Source organism: Clarias gariepinus, chromosome 16 (genome assembly GCF_024256425.1).
Source record: "Clarias gariepinus isolate MV-2021 ecotype Netherlands chromosome 16, CGAR_prim_01v2, whole genome shotgun sequence".
NCBI lineage: Eukaryota > Metazoa > Chordata > Actinopteri > Siluriformes > Clariidae > Clarias > Clarias gariepinus.
In genome coordinates this window covers 29,677,031-29,696,031 of record NC_071115.1, presented here as the reverse complement: position 1 = coordinate 29,696,031, position 19,001 = coordinate 29,677,031, and the positions used below count along the sequence as shown (strand labels likewise).

Genomic DNA, 19,001 nt, shown 5'->3' with positions numbered 1-19,001 from the left:
TGCAGGAAGAATATTTTTTAATCTAACAAAATGGCTAATATTTACCTGCGAAACAGATTATCCAAGGTTAACGCCCCTTCTCATTCTGATCAGATCAGACTCCTCAGAATAAGGTAGTTATTACATGACGCATGTTTATTCCACTTGAGCTCTTATTCCAGTTATTATCGGAATATCAGGGTCCATATAAAAGCACAGAATGACAATTACAGGTATTGATCCTGCTTGTCTAACCGTTTCTCCGAGACGTCGTCTGCGGTTTATCAACGGACCACGCAACACCATTGAGTGTGCTGAAAACACTCCTGGACTTCACCTGAACTCCATCGGTCACCCAGTAACTTGGTAGATCACAAATAAGGACACGCTCGAAAAAAGGAAGAAAACAACAAATCGATGAAACAACATGCAATCCCTGGTCAGGACTCACTGTAGGAACATTACCTGCTGTTATTTGTTGCTTTTTATGGTAAAATCAGCATTACAGGGAAAAGCTGAAAGAGCATAGGTGTTCTCAGGTGTATATGTGTGTGTGTGTGTGTGTGTGTGTGTGTGTGGTGTGAAACGGAGATTGCTGTCCCAAAACGATTATCGTCACCCAGCTGTCGCACTGCTCTTTAGGGCAAACAGTTCAACAGCTTTAAAAAAACAACAACAACAACAAAAACAATAATCTCTCATTTGGACATTGCTTCACTTTTGAACCTCTTGACTTCCTCTGTGTGTGTGTTTGTGTGTGTGTGTGAAGATTTCCTTCTCAGCTGCTACTAATCTTAATCATCTACGGAGCATCCACGATGCCAGGTTTCCACATTCAAAATAAAAAAAATTATGTTTTTCTTAGACAACTTTAGTGTGCAAGTAATAAAGAAACCAAACTATCAATGATATACAATGTGATTTTACAAATGTCACAATCGTTACGATAAAACACAATAAACACAAATGTATCCGGATCCTGTACATCATCTCCTGCATCATCTTATGCCATTTGTGTGTGTGTGCGTGTCTCTAGCATTAAATCAAGCATGCACGTGCGTGCGTTCCAAAGACAGCCCAAACCCTGAGTGCGATGCATAAAAAGAAGTTTAAACTCTTTGTGTTATCTGCTGCATTCATCATCATCATCATCATCATCAATACTGTGATGCTAGAGTGCAGATGCACACCAACTCTCAAATGCATAACTTCAGTATATGCAAAGTCAAATCAAATAAATAAATAAACTAACATTATTGAAGTGCCAAATGCATCATCCAGAAATATCACTGCTGCACAAAGCAATGAATTATTGAATTAAGGAGAAGTTAAAAATATAGAAAAATATATTGTATTTTTTACTGTTTTATATTGTATATTCCATACTGTATATTTGCAACTTTAGCACAATGCAATGAATTAGTGCTTTAAGGAGAAGTTTAAAATAATACAACAATGATTTGCAACTTTATGTCTTTTTTTCAGCATCTTTTGCATTATTATTATTATTTATTTATTATTTTTTTATCCTCATATAAAAACACACAACAATAAATCAAGCATGCGCGCGCCTTCGGGACCCATGCCATGCGAGCCAAGTGTGCACAGAACCACCAAGTCGCGCGCCTCCGCGAGCCGCAGAACACCGAGCACTGACCTCCGGTGGGGAAAAGAACGGAAGCGCGCGGAGCTTAATCTTTCTTTCTTCCTTTTTTTTCTTTCTTTCTTTAAAAAAAATGTTAACGGCGTCTCACAGGACTGTGTCCACGCCGTGCTCGCGTGCACATCCCTGCTCGCGCTCCTCTTCCTCGTCCTGCTCTTCCTCTCTCACGCGCGAGCGCGCTCGGTTTCTCTCTCCGCGCGCGTGTCTTACCTGAAGGGCATCTCCCGCCACTGAGAGCAGCTGCCAGGCTTTCATGGCGGTCGAAGAGGAGGAGGAGGGGTGGGGGGGGGGTAACGGACGGGAAAGGGTAGGAAGGGAGGAAGAGGGGTAAATTAAAAGATAATAAAATTAAAAAAAAGAGCGCGAAAGTGGATTCCTGTAGGTATTTTTTGTTTGTTTGTTTGCTTTTTTTCTCTCCTCAGAGGAGGCGGTGATCGGAGGTGAACGCGGATTTGCGCGCGCGGCGATGGAGAGTGAAGGATAGAAATAGAGAGAGCGCGCGAGAGAGGGAGAGAGATAGAGAGAGGGGGGGGGGGCGAGCGGGCGGTCGCCGGTGTGTAGCCACGTGCCGCCGATGCAAATGAGCGCGTGTGTCACTCTAGAGTGCACGCGCCATTACGCATCACGCCACGCCCCCCCAACATCAACACATTCTGACTTTTAGGTAGGGACGTTTTTTTTTTTCACACACTTAACCACGTGCAACTTTTCCTTAAAAAAAAAAAAGGCTTGACGCAATCAATTTGAAAACGCTAATGTCCATGTCTTTGGGAGGAAACTGAAGTACCAGAAGTAATCACACCAAGCATGGGGACAACTGCGGAGAACCACCCACCCCACCCAACCCCACCCCATTCAACAAGACAATTTTTACAATGGGTCATGATGCAATGTACACTATACGGACAAAAGTATTTGACCAAACCTGTGACCCAATTAGGCGGGTGTAGTGGTTACCACTGTCGCCTTGTACCTCCAGATTCAATTCCCGCCTCAGTGTGCATGGAGTTTGCATGTTCTCCCATGGCTTGGCGGGTTTCCTCCGGTTAATCCGGTTTCCTCCCACAGTCCAAAGACATGCAGATTATGCTAATTGGTTGGCATTCCCAAATTGCCCGTAGTGCATGAATACGTGTATGTACTGTATGTGTGTGCCCTACGATGGATTTGCACCCTGTCCAGGGTCTACCCCGCCTCATGCCTTAAGTTTTCTGGGATATGCTCCATGCCCCCCGGCGACCCTGGGTACAGGATTAGGCGGTGTAGACGATGAGTGAGTGTTTTAATCAGACCCCTTATCCCCATTAAAGGACAATCTTAATTCATCAGCATACCAAGACATCTCGGACAATGACATCCTTTTTATTAACTTCGTTACAACAGTTTGGGGAAGGTCTTTTTCTATTCCAACATGACTGTGCCCCAATGCACAAAGCAAGCACTATCAAGACATGGTTTGATGAGTTCGGTGTGGAAGAATTTGACTGGCCGAACACAGAGCCCTGACCTTAACCACATCGAGTACCTTTAGGTTGAACTGGAACAGAGATTGTAAGCCAGACCTTCACGTCCAACATCAGTGCCTGACCTTATAAATGCTTTACAGAATAAATGGGCAGAAGTCCCACAGAAACACTCCAAAAGCTTGTGGACAGCCTTCCAAGGAGAGTGGAAGCTGTTATAGCTGCAATTATATGTATTTGGATACAATAGATAAATTTTTTGTGTTGGACTTGGCACAGGTTTTCCACCGGATGCCCTTCCTGACGCAACCCTAACATTATATTCAGGCTTGGGACCGGCACTGCATCTAGTGGCTGGGAATCAAACCTGGGCCTTCCGCATGAATGAAGCCAACAATACCCCATGCACTATACAGAAATTCTGTTTTTATGGCCTGTGTAGCAAGCATCCCTCGCCATGTAACAGTAGGCAGTGTCAACTTATATAATGGTACATTACATCAAGCTACTCACTGTGCTCCTGAGCTCCAAGTGATCCAGACCCCCTCTGCACTCTGAACTCTGTCTGACTCATCATGGTGCACCACTTCTGGCTTCTGGCATCTATGTGGTGACCGGGGACAGTTTCACTTTACCATTAAAACGGTCCTGGCCTCGGCTGGTGCAGACAGCAAGTATTTTGGGGCTCGTGACTGCTGTTGCTTAATAGTTCAGGACTGGAATTTCCTACAGTTTTGTACCCGAGCCTCCAACAACTAACCGGACTATATATTAACTTAAAAACCTTTCCTGTTATATTGAACTTCCAGCCGCGGGTACCCTCTAATTAATACTAAAACAAAATGTGCTGAGCTAGAGGTGCTCATGTGATCAACTCTTTCGTTGAGCTTCATTTCGCATGCTCGACATTTTTTTTTAAATGAGAGCTGTAAAACTCAAGTCCAGTTTTTACCTCAGTGCTGGTTTTTGTCACCCTGTATTTACATTACACATCAGCCATGATGTCATCAGATGACATCATGTAACCCTGTCACATGCCTGTCGAATTGATTGCACTCACCTGTTTGACATTTCTTCTTGATTAATGTCCCCAAGGTTTTATAGGGTCTTGTTTACTATAGATGCTAAAAATCTCTCTAGCTCTTGTAACTCATTAAACAGTGATAATTAATTGAACAATTGATTGAGTATTCAGTAATCAGCATCCTCTCGTATGTGTGTAGACTTTATAGCATTAGGGGTGCTTTTACACCTACAGCATTTGGTGCGCACCAAACGTGTTTGGTCCCTTGGTTCGGTTCGTTTGCATTGACGTGAATGCAATCTCGGTACTTTGGTGCGCACCAAATCAATTGATCCGAGACCTGCCTGAAGGGGTGGTTAGGGTTAGGGTTAAACCCTAACCCTAACCGCTTTATCCGCTCTACTTTGGTAGGGTTCGTCTAGTGTGAAAGCAACCAAACCAAATCTGATGAAATGGCATAGTTTAATGCACTTTGGGTATGAGATACGGAGTTGTGGGTAAAATTCTTTTCCCTTCCTGTTGACTCCATTAGATTTTTCAAGCTATCGACTCACGATGAAATCAAACCGCGGAGAAACGTTAAGTGCCGAAGAAATTAAGTGTTTCTCTGTATTCCCATTAAAGATGAAAAATGTGTGACTGGGCTGTTTTGATAGGCCAGCGTATTACCTGATGGATCTGCAGGAAGATCGCCCGCTAATAACAAAAAGATCATTCAGGAGGAGGGCACGTCTCTTCTCCCTGAAGTGGCGTGCAATGCGTTGTCGGCGAGATGAATAAACCAGGAAGCTGGTTTGGAGTCGCAGCCGCGAATCGTGTTCGAAATTAATTATCTAAAAAAATAATGATTTGCCCGTACAATGTAGTGCGTAAGGATCAGCGCCATGAGCGCAAAGCAAAGCTGTTCCTCCATGATTATTGAAAGTGGCGTGATTTTCTGAAAATAGTCTGTTTCTGGTGCCGATGGGCTTCGTGGTCTATTTTGGGTTGTTTAGTACATTGTAACATTTTTTCGGACTGGTGCGGACTGAAGCAATCGAACTATAGGTGTGAAAGCACCCTAGATTACGATGGAAGGTTTGAAAGATGCTTCACCTTTCTCTGTAACTTGACCATTTAAGCTAGGCAGATTTTGATAGATTTTCACTGTGGCCTCGCACCTCCAGGATCAGGGTTCAATTTCTGCCTCAGGTCTGGGTGTGTAGTTTGCATGTTCTCCCCGTGTTGGGTGGGTTTCCTCGGGGTACTCTGGTTTCCTTCACAGTCCAAAGACATTCAGACTAGGTTAACTGCCATTTCCAAATTGCCTGATGTGTGTGTGCTCACCCTATCCAGGATGTATCCCTCTCATGTCCTAAATCTACAGGGAAAAGACTCCAGGCTTCAGTGACCCTGTATACGGGATGAAGCGGTATAGACGATAAATAAATATGACCTAGTTATGATGGCCTAGTGACAATTCTTTAGTTTTTTTGTTTACAACTTTAGTTTCTGTTCAGGAAACAGAAAGAAAAAACGTGTAACCGTTGTACATTACCTATCAGCCCTGATGTCGTCAGATGACAAGATTGGAAGGAAGTAGCAAAAATTGTAGATGACTCTGGTGAGGAGCAAGTACAGCGAGGACAACGGACATAAAATGTAAATGAAACAACCGACTTTACATGAATCATCACATCAATTACATCTAGGTCCTCATACTCATCTGTTCTAATGTCGTAGGTTATGTACAGCACCATGATTTCATCCCTCACTCCACCATCTAAGCAGAGAACCTGAAAGGTTTTCATCCTCAGCAGCCATGACACCTGACAACCACGTGTCAATGACATCTTGTTGTTGTTTTTTTTCCCGTCTCAACAGATCAGCGCTAAAGCTCGCCTTTGCTGTAGAATCTTGGTGACAGTCTACATGAATTGGGTTAGCAGTGGCCCAGGCAGGAAAAGACTTGTCATCAGTGACCTCTGTGTAACTACATCCTCGCTGCTCCTGGAGTGCCACGAGACACCGTGCTTTAATATAATTCCGTCCTCTCCTGACGTTCCAATTCCTTAACGCCAGCCTGTGTTTATTACCACTTCTTTTTTGTCCTCTCTGATGTTGTGCATCATTCGTTTATTCCAGGGCCTCATTAGGAGTATCTAAGAGTTCGCCCTTGATTGACGCCAAACATGTCATCGGATGCGTAAGGGAAATGTACGTATGTAAGTGATCACTGATCGTTCATTAAAGCGATTTAACAAGAAGTCATGTGACAGTATGCAGTGTTTAACTTAGTCATAGAATTAATTAAAAACAATAAAAAGGACACATACCATAAGTACACATTTGTTGGTGACTTGGCTTGGATTATTTATTCTTTCATTGCTAGAATATTATACGTTTGTTTAATGTTGTTTAGGATCCATCATTGAAAAACCTCAAGGTAACAAAAAACAGTGGTGTTTGTATGGCATCACATTCAAGAACCTTTTCTTTGAACATTGTTTGTTAGAGTTTCTTTTCATGTGAATATTATTAATATGTTAAACTCTTTAATCGTTTAGTTTTTTGTTTTTTTTATTTCAGGTCCTTCATCTAAAACCTTTTTTTTTTTAAGTATATGTATATGGTTGAAATGGTTCTTTTACTGCTTTTGCTTAAAAAAATATGCCTTGTTAGTTTTTTTGTTTTTTTCTTCAAGATCAAACATTCAGTAAATTGTCATAAAAAAAATATCTTGAAGCATGTTTAAAGATTTTTACTTTGTGTGTTTGTTTGAATGGTATTCATTTCTTTAACCCTTTAGATATTTTTCTTTTTTTGTTTTGTTTAGAATTCTTCATTCTCTAAATTCTTTAGGAAACAACAAACAAATAAACAATTATTGCGCTTAGGCTTTGTTTAAATACATTTTTTGGGAATATTTATGTACTGTTTCTTTGTTTGTTTGCATTTTGTTTGTTTGTTTTTTAACTAGTTTGCTCAGTTTAAGGGCCATAAATAGAATGTTTATTCGAGAATCATAAAAAATGGGTTCTTCTATCTCATTGTTCTAAAGAACGTTATAGAAACCTCATTAACTAATCCTTATTTAATTTTTTTCATTTGTACATTTCAGATTTGCAAAAAAGGAACCAAAAATCTTCTAGAGCATCATTCTCCAGACATTTAAATACTTAATAATTTAAGTAAAATAAATGTAATTTAATATTTATTATTATCATTATCATTCATGCATATTTAGTACTGAAGCCTCGAACCTTCTTGGTTGAGGGTCCGATTCCCACCTGTGTGTGTATATATATATATATATATATATATATATATATGTGTTAATTTATGTTGTGAGTTTATGTTGCATGTAGCACCTTGGTCCTGGAGGAACGTTGTTTCGTTTCATATACTAATTGTATATGGTTGAAGTGACAATAAAGCCTACTTGAACTTGATATAATAGTAATATTTGTAATGGCATTGGTGCATTTGGGAAGCATGTTCACCTAACACCTCCCTGGTTCAATCCTGAGCTCATATTATGATATAATTTTTCTTATATCTGTTTGGGTTCCCTCTGGGTTCTTCTGTTTGCTCTCAAACATATCAGCAGGTAGATCTGTGTCTCCATATTACCCCTGTACATAATTGAGAATGTGTCTGTGTATGGGTGCCGTGTAACAGACTGGAGTCCTTTGCAGCGTGTATATGAACCTCACTGGTTGTGTTCCTGGGATAGACTCTGAGGTAAAGAGTTTACCTCCTTCAGATGAACTAAAGAATAACTTTTAGATCCATTATATAAATATGACAATATATATATTTTTTTAAGAGAGTATGCCAGAACACAATTTCGTTTCCTTCAGGCATGTTTGTGTGTGTGTCTTGGTTCAAGACCACATTATTCAACAGGACAGGGTTCTATAACGTTACCACATGACTTGGAACATTGAGCAGAGAGGAAGGGGAAGAGAGCGAGAGTGGATTAGACCCCTGTCCCTGGAATCTTTACGGTTATTTATGAAGCTGCAGCACAATATCAGTAATGGCTCGGTCTTGCGGTGTGTTTCGTGTGTGCAGGCTTTCACGTTTTACCCGAATGAAAATTGGCGATGTGTCATTTGTCTGCACAGTGTCATCTCTGTGCCCACTAATGGGATTATTCCTTTTTCATTTTTTACAAGCAGAAGACATGGTGATGTTGTCTTCCAGGCGGATGTTCACGCGCTTCACACTTTCTTAATCGCTTTCTGGTGCAAATGATGCAACATGATGGCTGACAGTTACATCCTGAGCTCTGGTACACTTACCACTGCCATGAAGATGTGTGTCAGAGACAGTGAAACCAGGCCTGGAAATGATCGTGCGGTTCTACACCCATGAGTTACGGAATTCTCCATCCTGATTGGTCAGGAGGTGTTTTTTAATTGTGCATAACAGCAGTTCTGTTAAAATGTAAAGGCTTTAAAAATTGAGCGTTTCTATACAGAATTACGGCTTGTTCTCAGGGAACTCTCCTGTACAGCAGACTGTTCAGGGGTCCAGGAATTTCATTCAAAGTCTATGGAAGGAGTCTCCAGTTTGAGGGTTTAGTTTTGCTTAACTTTACAAGAAAGCGAGAAAAGAGAAAGAGGCTGGTGAGGAGATGAGTTTTTATAATTGCTTTAATACAAAGAAAGAGGCAGGGCAAGGAAGGAAAAAGGACGAGCAAACAAAAGAGAGAAAGAAAGGGAAGAAGTAAAAAGAAAAAAAAGATAGAAAGAAAAGAAGAAAAGGAAGAAAAGAAGGGATGATAATGATGGCAACGACAATGATGAGAAGGTGATAAAGACAATAAGGATGGTGATGATAAAAATGAGGATGGTGATGATGAAGACAACGACATTGATGACGATGAGGTTGATGCTGCTGCTGATGGTGGTGGTTCAAATGCTGATGATGGTGATGATTATGATGATGATGACATGATGAGGATGTTAAAGATAATGACGATGAAGGAGTGGATGATAATGACAATAACGATGATGTTGAGTATGATGATCATGGTGATAAAGAAAATAAGCATGAGTATGGTGATGATCAGGATGAGGATGATGATGCTGGTGATAATGAGAATGATGAGGAATAATGATGCTGCTGCTGATGATGATTAAGGTGATAAAGAAAATGAAGATGATGAGAATTAGAATGTGATGAGAATGATGGTGATGATGATGATGGTGATTAAAATGAGAAAGTGATTAGGATGATCAGGATGATGGTGATGACAATGGAGATGATAATGATTGAAGACAACAATGATCTGGGAGGAGGATGATAGTGGGGGTGATGAGGATGATAATGAGAATGATGGTAACAAATAGGATGATGGTGAAAATAATGAGGAGAAGGAGGAGGATGGTGGGGTGATGAAGATGATAATGGTGATGATGAGGATAATGATGATGAATGATGAGAATGAGGATGGTGGGGGTGATGAGGATGATGATGATGAGGATGCTGATGATGATGACAATGATGAGGAGATGGAGGATGATGGTGGGGTGATGAGGGTGATGATGACAGTCATGAGGAGGAGGAGGATGTTGGTGGAGGTGATGAGGATGATGATAAGGATGGTGAGGGTCATGATGTGGATGGTGAGGATTATGGTGGTGATGATGATGATGATGGTGGTGGTCGAGTTGTTCCTCTATTCCTTAATCCTCTCTCCTGTAGTCACTGGCCTCCACCCAAACAGAAAGCGCCGCCCTGTGGCTGAACTGAGCTGATGGTTATAAGAATCTTCGTTATTAATCAGCTACGCCTCCTCACAGCGAGAAAAACGAGTGCACAAAGAGATTACGGAAGCAAACTCGATAGAAATTCAAATCTGATGAGGAATGTGAGTCTGAAGTGACGTTAGATTCTTCTAATCTTATTACACACTGATGGCTTGGCTATTCCTCTTTAACTTATTGTTTTCATTTATTACTCGTCTGTCATCAATGATTTGACTGATATTGTATCTTCAGTAAGAAAGCAAGATAGAAAGAGGCTCAGAGAGATTTATAAAGAAATGGCTAAGAAATAAAAAAAAAAGAAAGGGAGAAAGATAAAAGAATGAAAGTATACAAAGAAAGGAATTGAGAAAGAAAGAAAGAAAGAAAGAATTAAGGAACCTAAGTATTTTCTTGAGGACGTCTTCTGGTGGTCGTCCATGTAATCAGCACTAGTTACTGCGATTAACTTACCATCCCATCATCCTCCTGGACTACAAGCAGGTCATGTGACTCTGCAACCCTGTCACATGGTCTGATCTTTGATGAGGTCTTGACTGCATCCACCTGGACCTCAGTTCTTCACCGCTTGGCCTTTTAATCAACAAGACGAGGACTAAACCTGAGCACGACTTCTATAAATCTGATCAGATTTTTCTTCACTTCCACATGAGAAGCGATGTTTTACAGACTGAAGATTATATAAAGCTCCGTCTATCAACAGCACAATCCTGGAGCTAACGCTCACACATTTATAGCCAAATCAATACAGCAGAAGTAGCCTTCGCTCTTCATCCAGTCGGCTCAGAGGGAAGGAAGGAAGGAAGAAAGAAAGGAAAGAAAGAAAGAAAGAAAGAAAGAAAAGTCTCTTCATGTGTCTTGTCCGTGTTTCTAATGAAAAAACCCGGCGGGGGATTCGTTGATCTCCGAGCTGCTGTGTTGGAGGTGTTGCTGGATCATTAGAGCACAGTAAAGCAGTCATTTCCCAGAGAGAAACAGATAGATAGAGAGAGACATAAAGAGAGAGAGAGAGAGAGAGAAAGAGAGAGCGTGCAACAAAAGCTTCTGACAGGCTTACAAATCAGCCTAAGACTAAGAGAGAGTTGAGGAGAGACCAATATAAAGTGGAAGTGAAATAAAAACAGAGATAGAGGGAAATAAAAAAGGAAGAAAAAAAGACTAGCTTAGTAAAAAGATCCTGCAAGAAAATAAGGGGAAAAGAAGAGAAAAAAGAAAAAGCAGCAAGAAACCGAGCAAGAAATATAGACAATGGCTGCGTGAGAGAGAGAAAGCAAAAGATAGATGGTGAAGATAGCGAGACTGACAGAGTCATGGAAAAAGGAGTGAATAGGTCAGAGAGAGGGGGCGAGAAGGGCAAACGAATAGAAAGAGTGAGGGGGCGAAGAGAAAGAGAGGAGGATGAAGAGAAATAGAGAGGATCAAACGGGCAGAGGTAGAGAGAGAGAAAGGTTAAGAAAGGTACGGTGAGGGACGAGAAAGAGAGACTGAGTGAACGAGAATGTGAGAGAGAGAGAGAATAAAAAATAGAGATGAAGAAAGAATTAATAAGAGACAGAGTGAGAAAGACAAGGAAAGAGAATGGCTGAGATATTGTGAGAGAGCGAGAGAGAAAGAAAGTAAACAGATAGAGACACATGAGAGATGATGGGTAAGAAAGAGAGAGCGCAAGAGAATGAAGGAAGGAAAGAAGGAACAGTCAGAGTCAGGGATAGATAATAGATGATTGAGATAGAAAAACAGGCAGAGCGTCAAAGAGAGAGAGAGAGAGAGAGAGAAGGTCAGGGAGAAGGGGTGAAAAGGGTAAATGAGCAGAGAGAACGAGGGAGCCAGGAGAAGGAGAATAAGAAATGGAGAGGATCAAAGGATAGGAATAGAGTTAGAAAGTTTGAAAGAAAAAAGAATGCGAGGGAATAAAAAACAAGCGAGACAGTTTCTTCCTTCGTAGATCCGTTCATCCAATCAGTGGCAGGCACCTCCCCCTAGATTTTGGTTCGCACATGCCTTTAACACGTGATCATTAGCGACTGAGATAGCGGCACACCTGAAATAAACTCAATACGTTTACACGACGTGCTACACAGCTCACACCCCTGGCCTTGATACAGAAAACAAAGAAAATGAGTAAAAGTGGAAGAATACGGTGGTGTCGTCTGCTTAAGGGATAACACCTTAACCATACGAGATACCGGGCATCTCACTGGTACAAAAAGTAAAGCGTACCAAATGCAGAGCGCTGTAAAGTTGACCACATTTTCATAACTTGACTTACTAGCCAACCTGTTGGTTAATTGTTTTGGTCTATGATGTAACAGGTCACAAGAGAATACAATGCTAACAACTAACACTCCAGTTAACTGTGCATGTGAACATACTGACCCTCAGGTCTGATGCTGTGGAAGCTCCGCCCCCATTCATAATTTCACATGCTGTCCATTCTGGTATGGTAATTAGAGGTTGTTTTGAGCTAATTAATGTGAAATAAAAATCTGTTTAGTATATACTGAGGTTACATTCAACAGGCACATAGCTAGCATTCATTTGTTGGTTTTATCTTGTCTTCATGGTTTTTCCCACCAGTTCCCATCCACTATGCTTCATTACCGCCACCACTTGGTCTTAATCTCAGTCATCTTCCTTTCCGTTTAAGTCCTCTTTTCTAGATCTGTTCCCATGTGTTCATATTTATTGGGGTCATTTTTTTTATTTAGTTTAAAAAATGCGACTTTCTGGAGTTTTAGTTTGTGATGAAATTGTAATTGTGATGTTGTAGACCTAGCATAGAACAAAGTGTCAAAATGAACAATTTACAAATAATGTCATCAAGCCTGCTGGTTTTTTTTGTTTGTTTGTTTGTTTTTCAGCCATCTGTGAGGTTATACAAGCTGAAGGGCTGTATAGCATTTTTCTTAGAGTGTGTTACGGCGTGTAAGCAGCAGTTTTAAAAAAAAATTCAAAAACTTTGTGTTTTTCGAGTGCTCCCCGCAGCTGTCTAAGTGTCCTAATACAGCAAGGGAATTAAGCCTTGTTCACACGGGTGTTAAAATCGAGCATTTTTCTGGCGTTCGTAGCATCCGGTGAGCGTAGATGAAGCGCCGAGGGTTTTCTACACATAGGATTCATGCAGCTTTTTTTTGCCGTTCAAATCCCAACGAACGCAAGGAAAACGTTTTTAGTGCGTTTTCATCGCGTTCATTTCACGCTTCAGGGGACCGGATATATCCCATGATCCTACATGCTATACATAGGGAAATGCGGAAAAAAGCTAAATAAAATGTCAGAGGAAGTTGATCCAGCCAGTCAAAAGTGGAAACTTGCGCGGAAATTTTCTCATTTCTTCATAAACCACAAAATAACCTTCCTTTAATCCGACGTTGTGCAGTCAGAGGGTGAACCCAGTAGCGGCGGCGATTTTTTCTCTCCCTACGTCTCCGTGTTACGAGAATTTTTAAAACAAGAAGATTAACGTCTAATATAGCGAAATGGTCCATATTAAAAGGACGCACCTCAAATAAAACGACAAGGGCTTTCATATCCAGTTCCCGACACACTGCCCCCACAGGTTAACACACGAACTACAATTTGGGCTGCAGGCTGGCCTTAGACAGAGCCAAACGAACGCCAGTGTAGAAGTCAATCGAGCGCCACTACAAAATGCAACATAAACGTTCAGAGCGCTTTCGTTTATCCAAAAATTTAACACCTGTGTGATCAAGGCCTTAGAGAGAAAATTATCCTTAAAAAAAAAGAGAAAATCTACTGTTGAGTTTTCCGCCAGCAAACAGCTCACGACTTGATAATGATAATATTATGACTCTGCGTAAAACTGAATTAGTGGATTTTTTTAAAGTAAGTTACAAATAAAGAATAATCAATATCGTCTACATGCTAAGATCACAACCTGCACCAAGTGCATACAATAAATAACGTTAAATGCTAAAATATGCACTTGAGATACGGTCAATTTTTCATCGTTTGAATTCCTGGGTTTTTAAACGTCTCGCCCCATTATAATATTGGTCAGATTAAAGCCGCGAGAGCAGATAAAACTCTGTTCAATTATGCATCATCTTTTATACAAACTCCATAATCATAAACAACCTTTATGAAATATTTAGCCTTGAAGCCGTCTGTCTGGTCTTTTTTCTCCGTCCCTTCATTGACTTGTCTTTCCTCTCTCTCTCTCTCTCTTTCTCTCTCTCACACACACACACAAGCAAACACAGACAGAGCAGTCATGCAATAACAATTGTCTTCCAAAACACACAGCACTGCACGGTTATTGTGAGAAGGGGAAAAAAAATTAAGCAAAAAAAAAGGGGGCAAAAAAACGCAGCACTAAATGTTTGCTTTGAAATTCATAAAGCACATTACTGAGTGAGGTGGAGCGTGAACGGATTCCATCCAATGAACTCACACACACGCGCGCGCACACACACACACACACACGCACACAGAGCCCTGGCTGCTGTTTCACTCCCTCATTTAATTGCACGTTTCCATGGTTACTGGCACTCGAACACGGAAAAAAGGACAACAATCAAAAAACATCACCATTATGAGCAATAAAACTATAAATATGTTATCTGAGGAAAATAAAAAATGAATTTCAAAAAAGAGAAGGCCCCACAGCCAGACTGGGTGAGGTTAAAGAATCCGAACAAGAGTGTGTGAGCGCTCTATTTATTTTGACACCAAGATTGAGAAAGGCGAGCCGTTCGGGAAATTAAAGTCAACCGCTCGTGCCTCGGAGAGACAGAAAACTTTGCTTAGTCACCTAGGAGACTAGTCGTATTTTTAGTCATGGAGCCTCCGGTGTTGTGCAAATACACTTCCTCCTTTGTAACAGATCTCTCCGAGTCGCATTCCGACGATCAGCGATGCGCTAGGCGTGGAATGAAGATGCGCGCTTCTGTGCTTATGTTCTCTGGGTTTATTTTCAGCCAGGCATGTCAAGACGATGTTTTATTTCTATTTTACCTCAGCACTTTCCATGTCTTTCCTAAAAAACAAAACAAAAAAGACATAAAAAGTAGTTTTATTTATGGGTGGAGCTAAGGGGTGGCAGGGGTGGCCCTAGCGTGCCATAAGACAGTCGTTAGATTTTTGTCAATGAAAATTGTTCCAAATATGCCACGGCTGGATTACATGTTGCCATGGTAACACACAGACTGATTAATAGTCTGTATTAAGGTGTAGAAAGGTTCGTTCAGCTCTCGCTGGAATTAAAAACGGCCGCAAAGCATAGTACACATGATGAGCTGATTATAACGTCCACAACAAAGGACGGCATTAAAACTAGGCTCTGTCGAACGAGGCACGATTTTGACCCGAGCTATGAAAGACACAGACGAGGCGCCACGTCTGTGCCCAGCTTCTGGATCTCAGCCCTTGTGGGAGATGCCAAGCGCATGATGAGGGCCAACGGCAGGACGGTGCCAACTAAAGAACGAGCGACAAGCCGCATATCTCCTGGACAGACGGATGCCTCCGAAGGCTGTATTCGGTCTCTCTCAGCATAATGTCAGAGACAATAGTGCTGTCACTGAAACACCATCTGCCACTTACCTACACACATACGTTCCTCCAAGGACACGAGCTCGCGCACAGGACGACGTGAGCTCAGCTTCACTCTACTCCTCATTTGCCGTTGCTGTTACGATACAAATAAAAACGCCTACCGATCTATCGGATCGGAGAATTCAGAAGCGCTGTGGTGGAAATGAGATGAGAAATGACATGAAATGAAACACTAGGGTTAATACTCAAGCAAAAAGGGGGGGAAAAAGGCCAGATCTTACTCGACGGAGCACTTAGCCAAGGTCAACGTCGGAGTCTCTAACTCAATAATGTGTTGGGGGAGATATAATCAGAAGGAGACAAGTAGTTGTTAGAGCTCCCCGTGTGCTGGAAAGAATGAGTCAATCCATCCAGTGACAGGACAATTCCACCATCAGCTTCTCCTCCAGCCTCCAGGCCCGGCGCTGACAGTCACCTCTCTTACTCCGTCCTGCCATACAGTGCCATTTTTAGAAGAGGTGCGTTAATGATCCTGATTCCAAGATTTTTTCTCCTTCTTCGTCTTCTTCTTTCTCCTACTCTCTGTTTGAGTTTACACTGTACAGTATATTGCATGAGACCTCAAGGTGGAAGAAAAGATGCATGAAAAAGATGAATGAATTATCTAATATTTCAGCAGCTCGTGTCAGTATATTTAGCATAAATTAATAGATGAAAGAAATAGTGCTGCATTTGTTCACGCAGAAATACACCACATGTTACAGGAATACAACCGTATTCAGGTGTTACGTTGTAAAATTAGGCAGTGTATTTTATCTTAATACGGTTATATTTGACTGTAAAAGCAGAACAATATCATAATAATATCTCAACCATGAAACTCAATGTCCTTGGATTAATTTATTTAATGGAAATGGGTTTATTTTCAAATCTCATTTAAATTACAGAGATTGCCTTTTAATAGTCATATGAGTCATACTTATACTCATACTGGGGAGTATTGCAAAGCTATGACAGCTGGCATACAATGTGTACAGTAATAACTGTATCTTTTGTCTGTTATTTGATTTTTTTCGTTCACTGTATAATCTATACTATAGTTATTGTACTGTCTGGTCTACAACGATCCACTGTAACATTAACACTACGAACCATTAACATGTCAACCCTGATTAATACCAGTAAATTGGTGACAGAATCATTGGCCCCCAAGACTCAGATCTCCATCCGATCAAGCACCCGTGGGAAAAACAAGTCCAATTCACCCCACATCCCACACCGTCCAAAGGATCCGCCGCTAACGTCCTAGTGCCAGACACCACCACAGCACACACCCAAAAGGTCTTGAGGAGTCATGCCCCGTTTTGTGTCGATGCTACCATCAAAAGATTTAGAGCATCACGTTCCATTTTCCCATGTATGGCTCTTTACTATTGTAACATCGCTCAAAAAAACAGGAAGTAGATCTTTCTACAGGATCACTTGTTACAACCTTTTAAAGTACAGCACATTAGTCACATCATTACACAACCTCTTGTGTTGTATCAACTTGACATTAAAATGGACAACATTTTTTAAAATCAGCATCGTGACAAGTCGAGTCCTTTTTCTTCGTTTTTTTTTTTTCACCCTGATTCTGGTTAATTAAAAGGCAATCTCCGTAATTTAAATGAGATTTTAAAATAAACCCTTTTCCATTAAATGAATTAATCCAAGCACATCGAGTTTCATGGTTGAGTTATTATTATAATATCGTTCTGCTTTCATTGAAATTGTAAAATGGATCACTTTGACCAGAACAGCATGTGCGTGCTGGTTGTTTCCTGTTCAAACCCTCTAGGTGCTGTCATATACGCCACTATCAAGAACATTCCTTTCTATTTATTCAGTATTAAAAGCTCACTGTGGAAACCCACATGTCCTATGACTCCAAATGAGGATAAACAATAAAAAGAAATAATTGTGAAGACAACCAATGCAAGACAGGAGTGATAACAAAAGTCCAGAATTGCCTTGTTGACCTTAAAGTCGTTAAAAACACTCCAAAGTGTTAAAATGTGAGCTCTTGTCGGACACAATTAGCTGTGGAGAGGCTGAGAACACCCCCCTCCCCCCCACCCGCCCCTCCCATGCCCTTGAGAGTGAAGAGGACATATCAGGTGTGCCTGTAGGGCCCTGATAAGGCCAATAAAGTCAGCTCCATTCATCCTCGGTGGACTCGGAACGAGCCCTTTATCGCTGCCTTTCCCGTCAATATTCTCTTGACTGACCGTATAAACCAAATGATTGGCATCAAAGGCAAACTGGGGGCATGATGGGGAACCAAGCAATGGATCTTGTCGAGAAAGAGAAAAGTGAGAAGACAGAATGAGGAGAAAGAAAGAGGGAAAAAGAGTGATTCTTACCGGTGGCATGCTGATGAGTTACTGTATGTGTGTGTGTGTGTGAGAGAGAAAGAGAGTGCCGAGATGTGATGTCACTGCAGAGTCGAGGTTTCTAAAGCTGAAAGTGACAGCAGGGGAAAAAAAAAATCCTAGCTCTCAGCTTAACCGTGTGCTGGAGCTTAGCTCTCGCAGAGCATTAGCATATCTATGAGAAGAAGTCGACGAGAAGTCAGGAGCTGCTTGAAGATGCCTGAACTTGTGCGACTATACCTCTATTCAGATGGGATTATTTTTATCCTTGGTATCGCTGGGATTTTAGTCCTGTCCAAATTTGTCATGTCAGTCATTTTTTATGGACTACGCAAGGAACATGTCTGGAAAGGCTGTCTTCTGTAATCTGACCAGTAGAAAAACTTACATGAGATATTGATATTAACATGTAAATGTGTTACACCTCCTGGAAAAAAAAAAAGTCACCTTTTTGTTTAAACCGACTTATGTGATCAAAAATATCACCTGACTCATAGGGTCAGTGACAGAGAGCTAAGGGAAAATACAGAGAAGCTGCTGTCCACAGCAGAGCCAGTGGACAAATATTGGATAAAGTCAAGAAAATGATCTGAAATGTCCTGAAAAATAAAGAAACCACTGGCAAACAACCAGGTATGGAACAGAACATTTAAGGAAAACGAGAGCAGTTAATAACAGAAATATTGTAAAAAAAAAATTTTTTTTTTAAAGAGTTACTAACAATCTGCATTGGCAAAGTGTAAAGGTGTCGCAATCTACTGTTTGAAAAACACATTTGAAGAACAGATACATGGGACTCACACCACGGATACAAAACACACGTTTTATGTTCCTATATACTTATACCTTTTGTATCTTTGTATTATTGAACTTTTGTACCTACTAGTAATCAAGCACAATTTTCACATATGTCCATTAGCCTTGTAGCTTGAGGCAAAGGTACTGTAACACCGTTTAAATCTCCAAAATGTCTTGGCTAGTAAATAACATTTGGAATAAAAAAAATGTATAAGTATTATAAGATACATTTTACAATCACTAGTGATAATTTGCACAAAGGCTTATAGATTTCACAGCAGCTTAGCGTGACTTACTAGCTAGGCATATTAAATTTATTTGTTGTTTTCTTCACTCCTTACTTCTTTCACACCTTCCCTCCTTTCTTGCAGCACTCGTTTGTTTTCT

The 19,001-nt window shown here is 40.9% G+C and overlaps 1 protein-coding gene across 1 annotated transcript in view; it reads right to left on the bottom strand.

The window, feature by feature from the left end:
* Nucleotides 1-1,996, bottom strand: part of rbfox1 (RNA binding fox-1 homolog 1) — a 283,330-nt gene extending 281,334 nt beyond the window's left edge. The window contains exon 1 of the mRNA XM_053514709.1: nt 1,853-1,996. Coding sequence (XP_053370684.1) covers nt 1,853-1,897 — 45 coding nt within the window. The 5' untranslated portion in view covers nt 1,898-1,996. The remainder of the gene's footprint in view (nt 1-1,852) is intronic.
* Between the last annotated feature and the right edge of the window lie 17,005 nt (nt 1,997-19,001).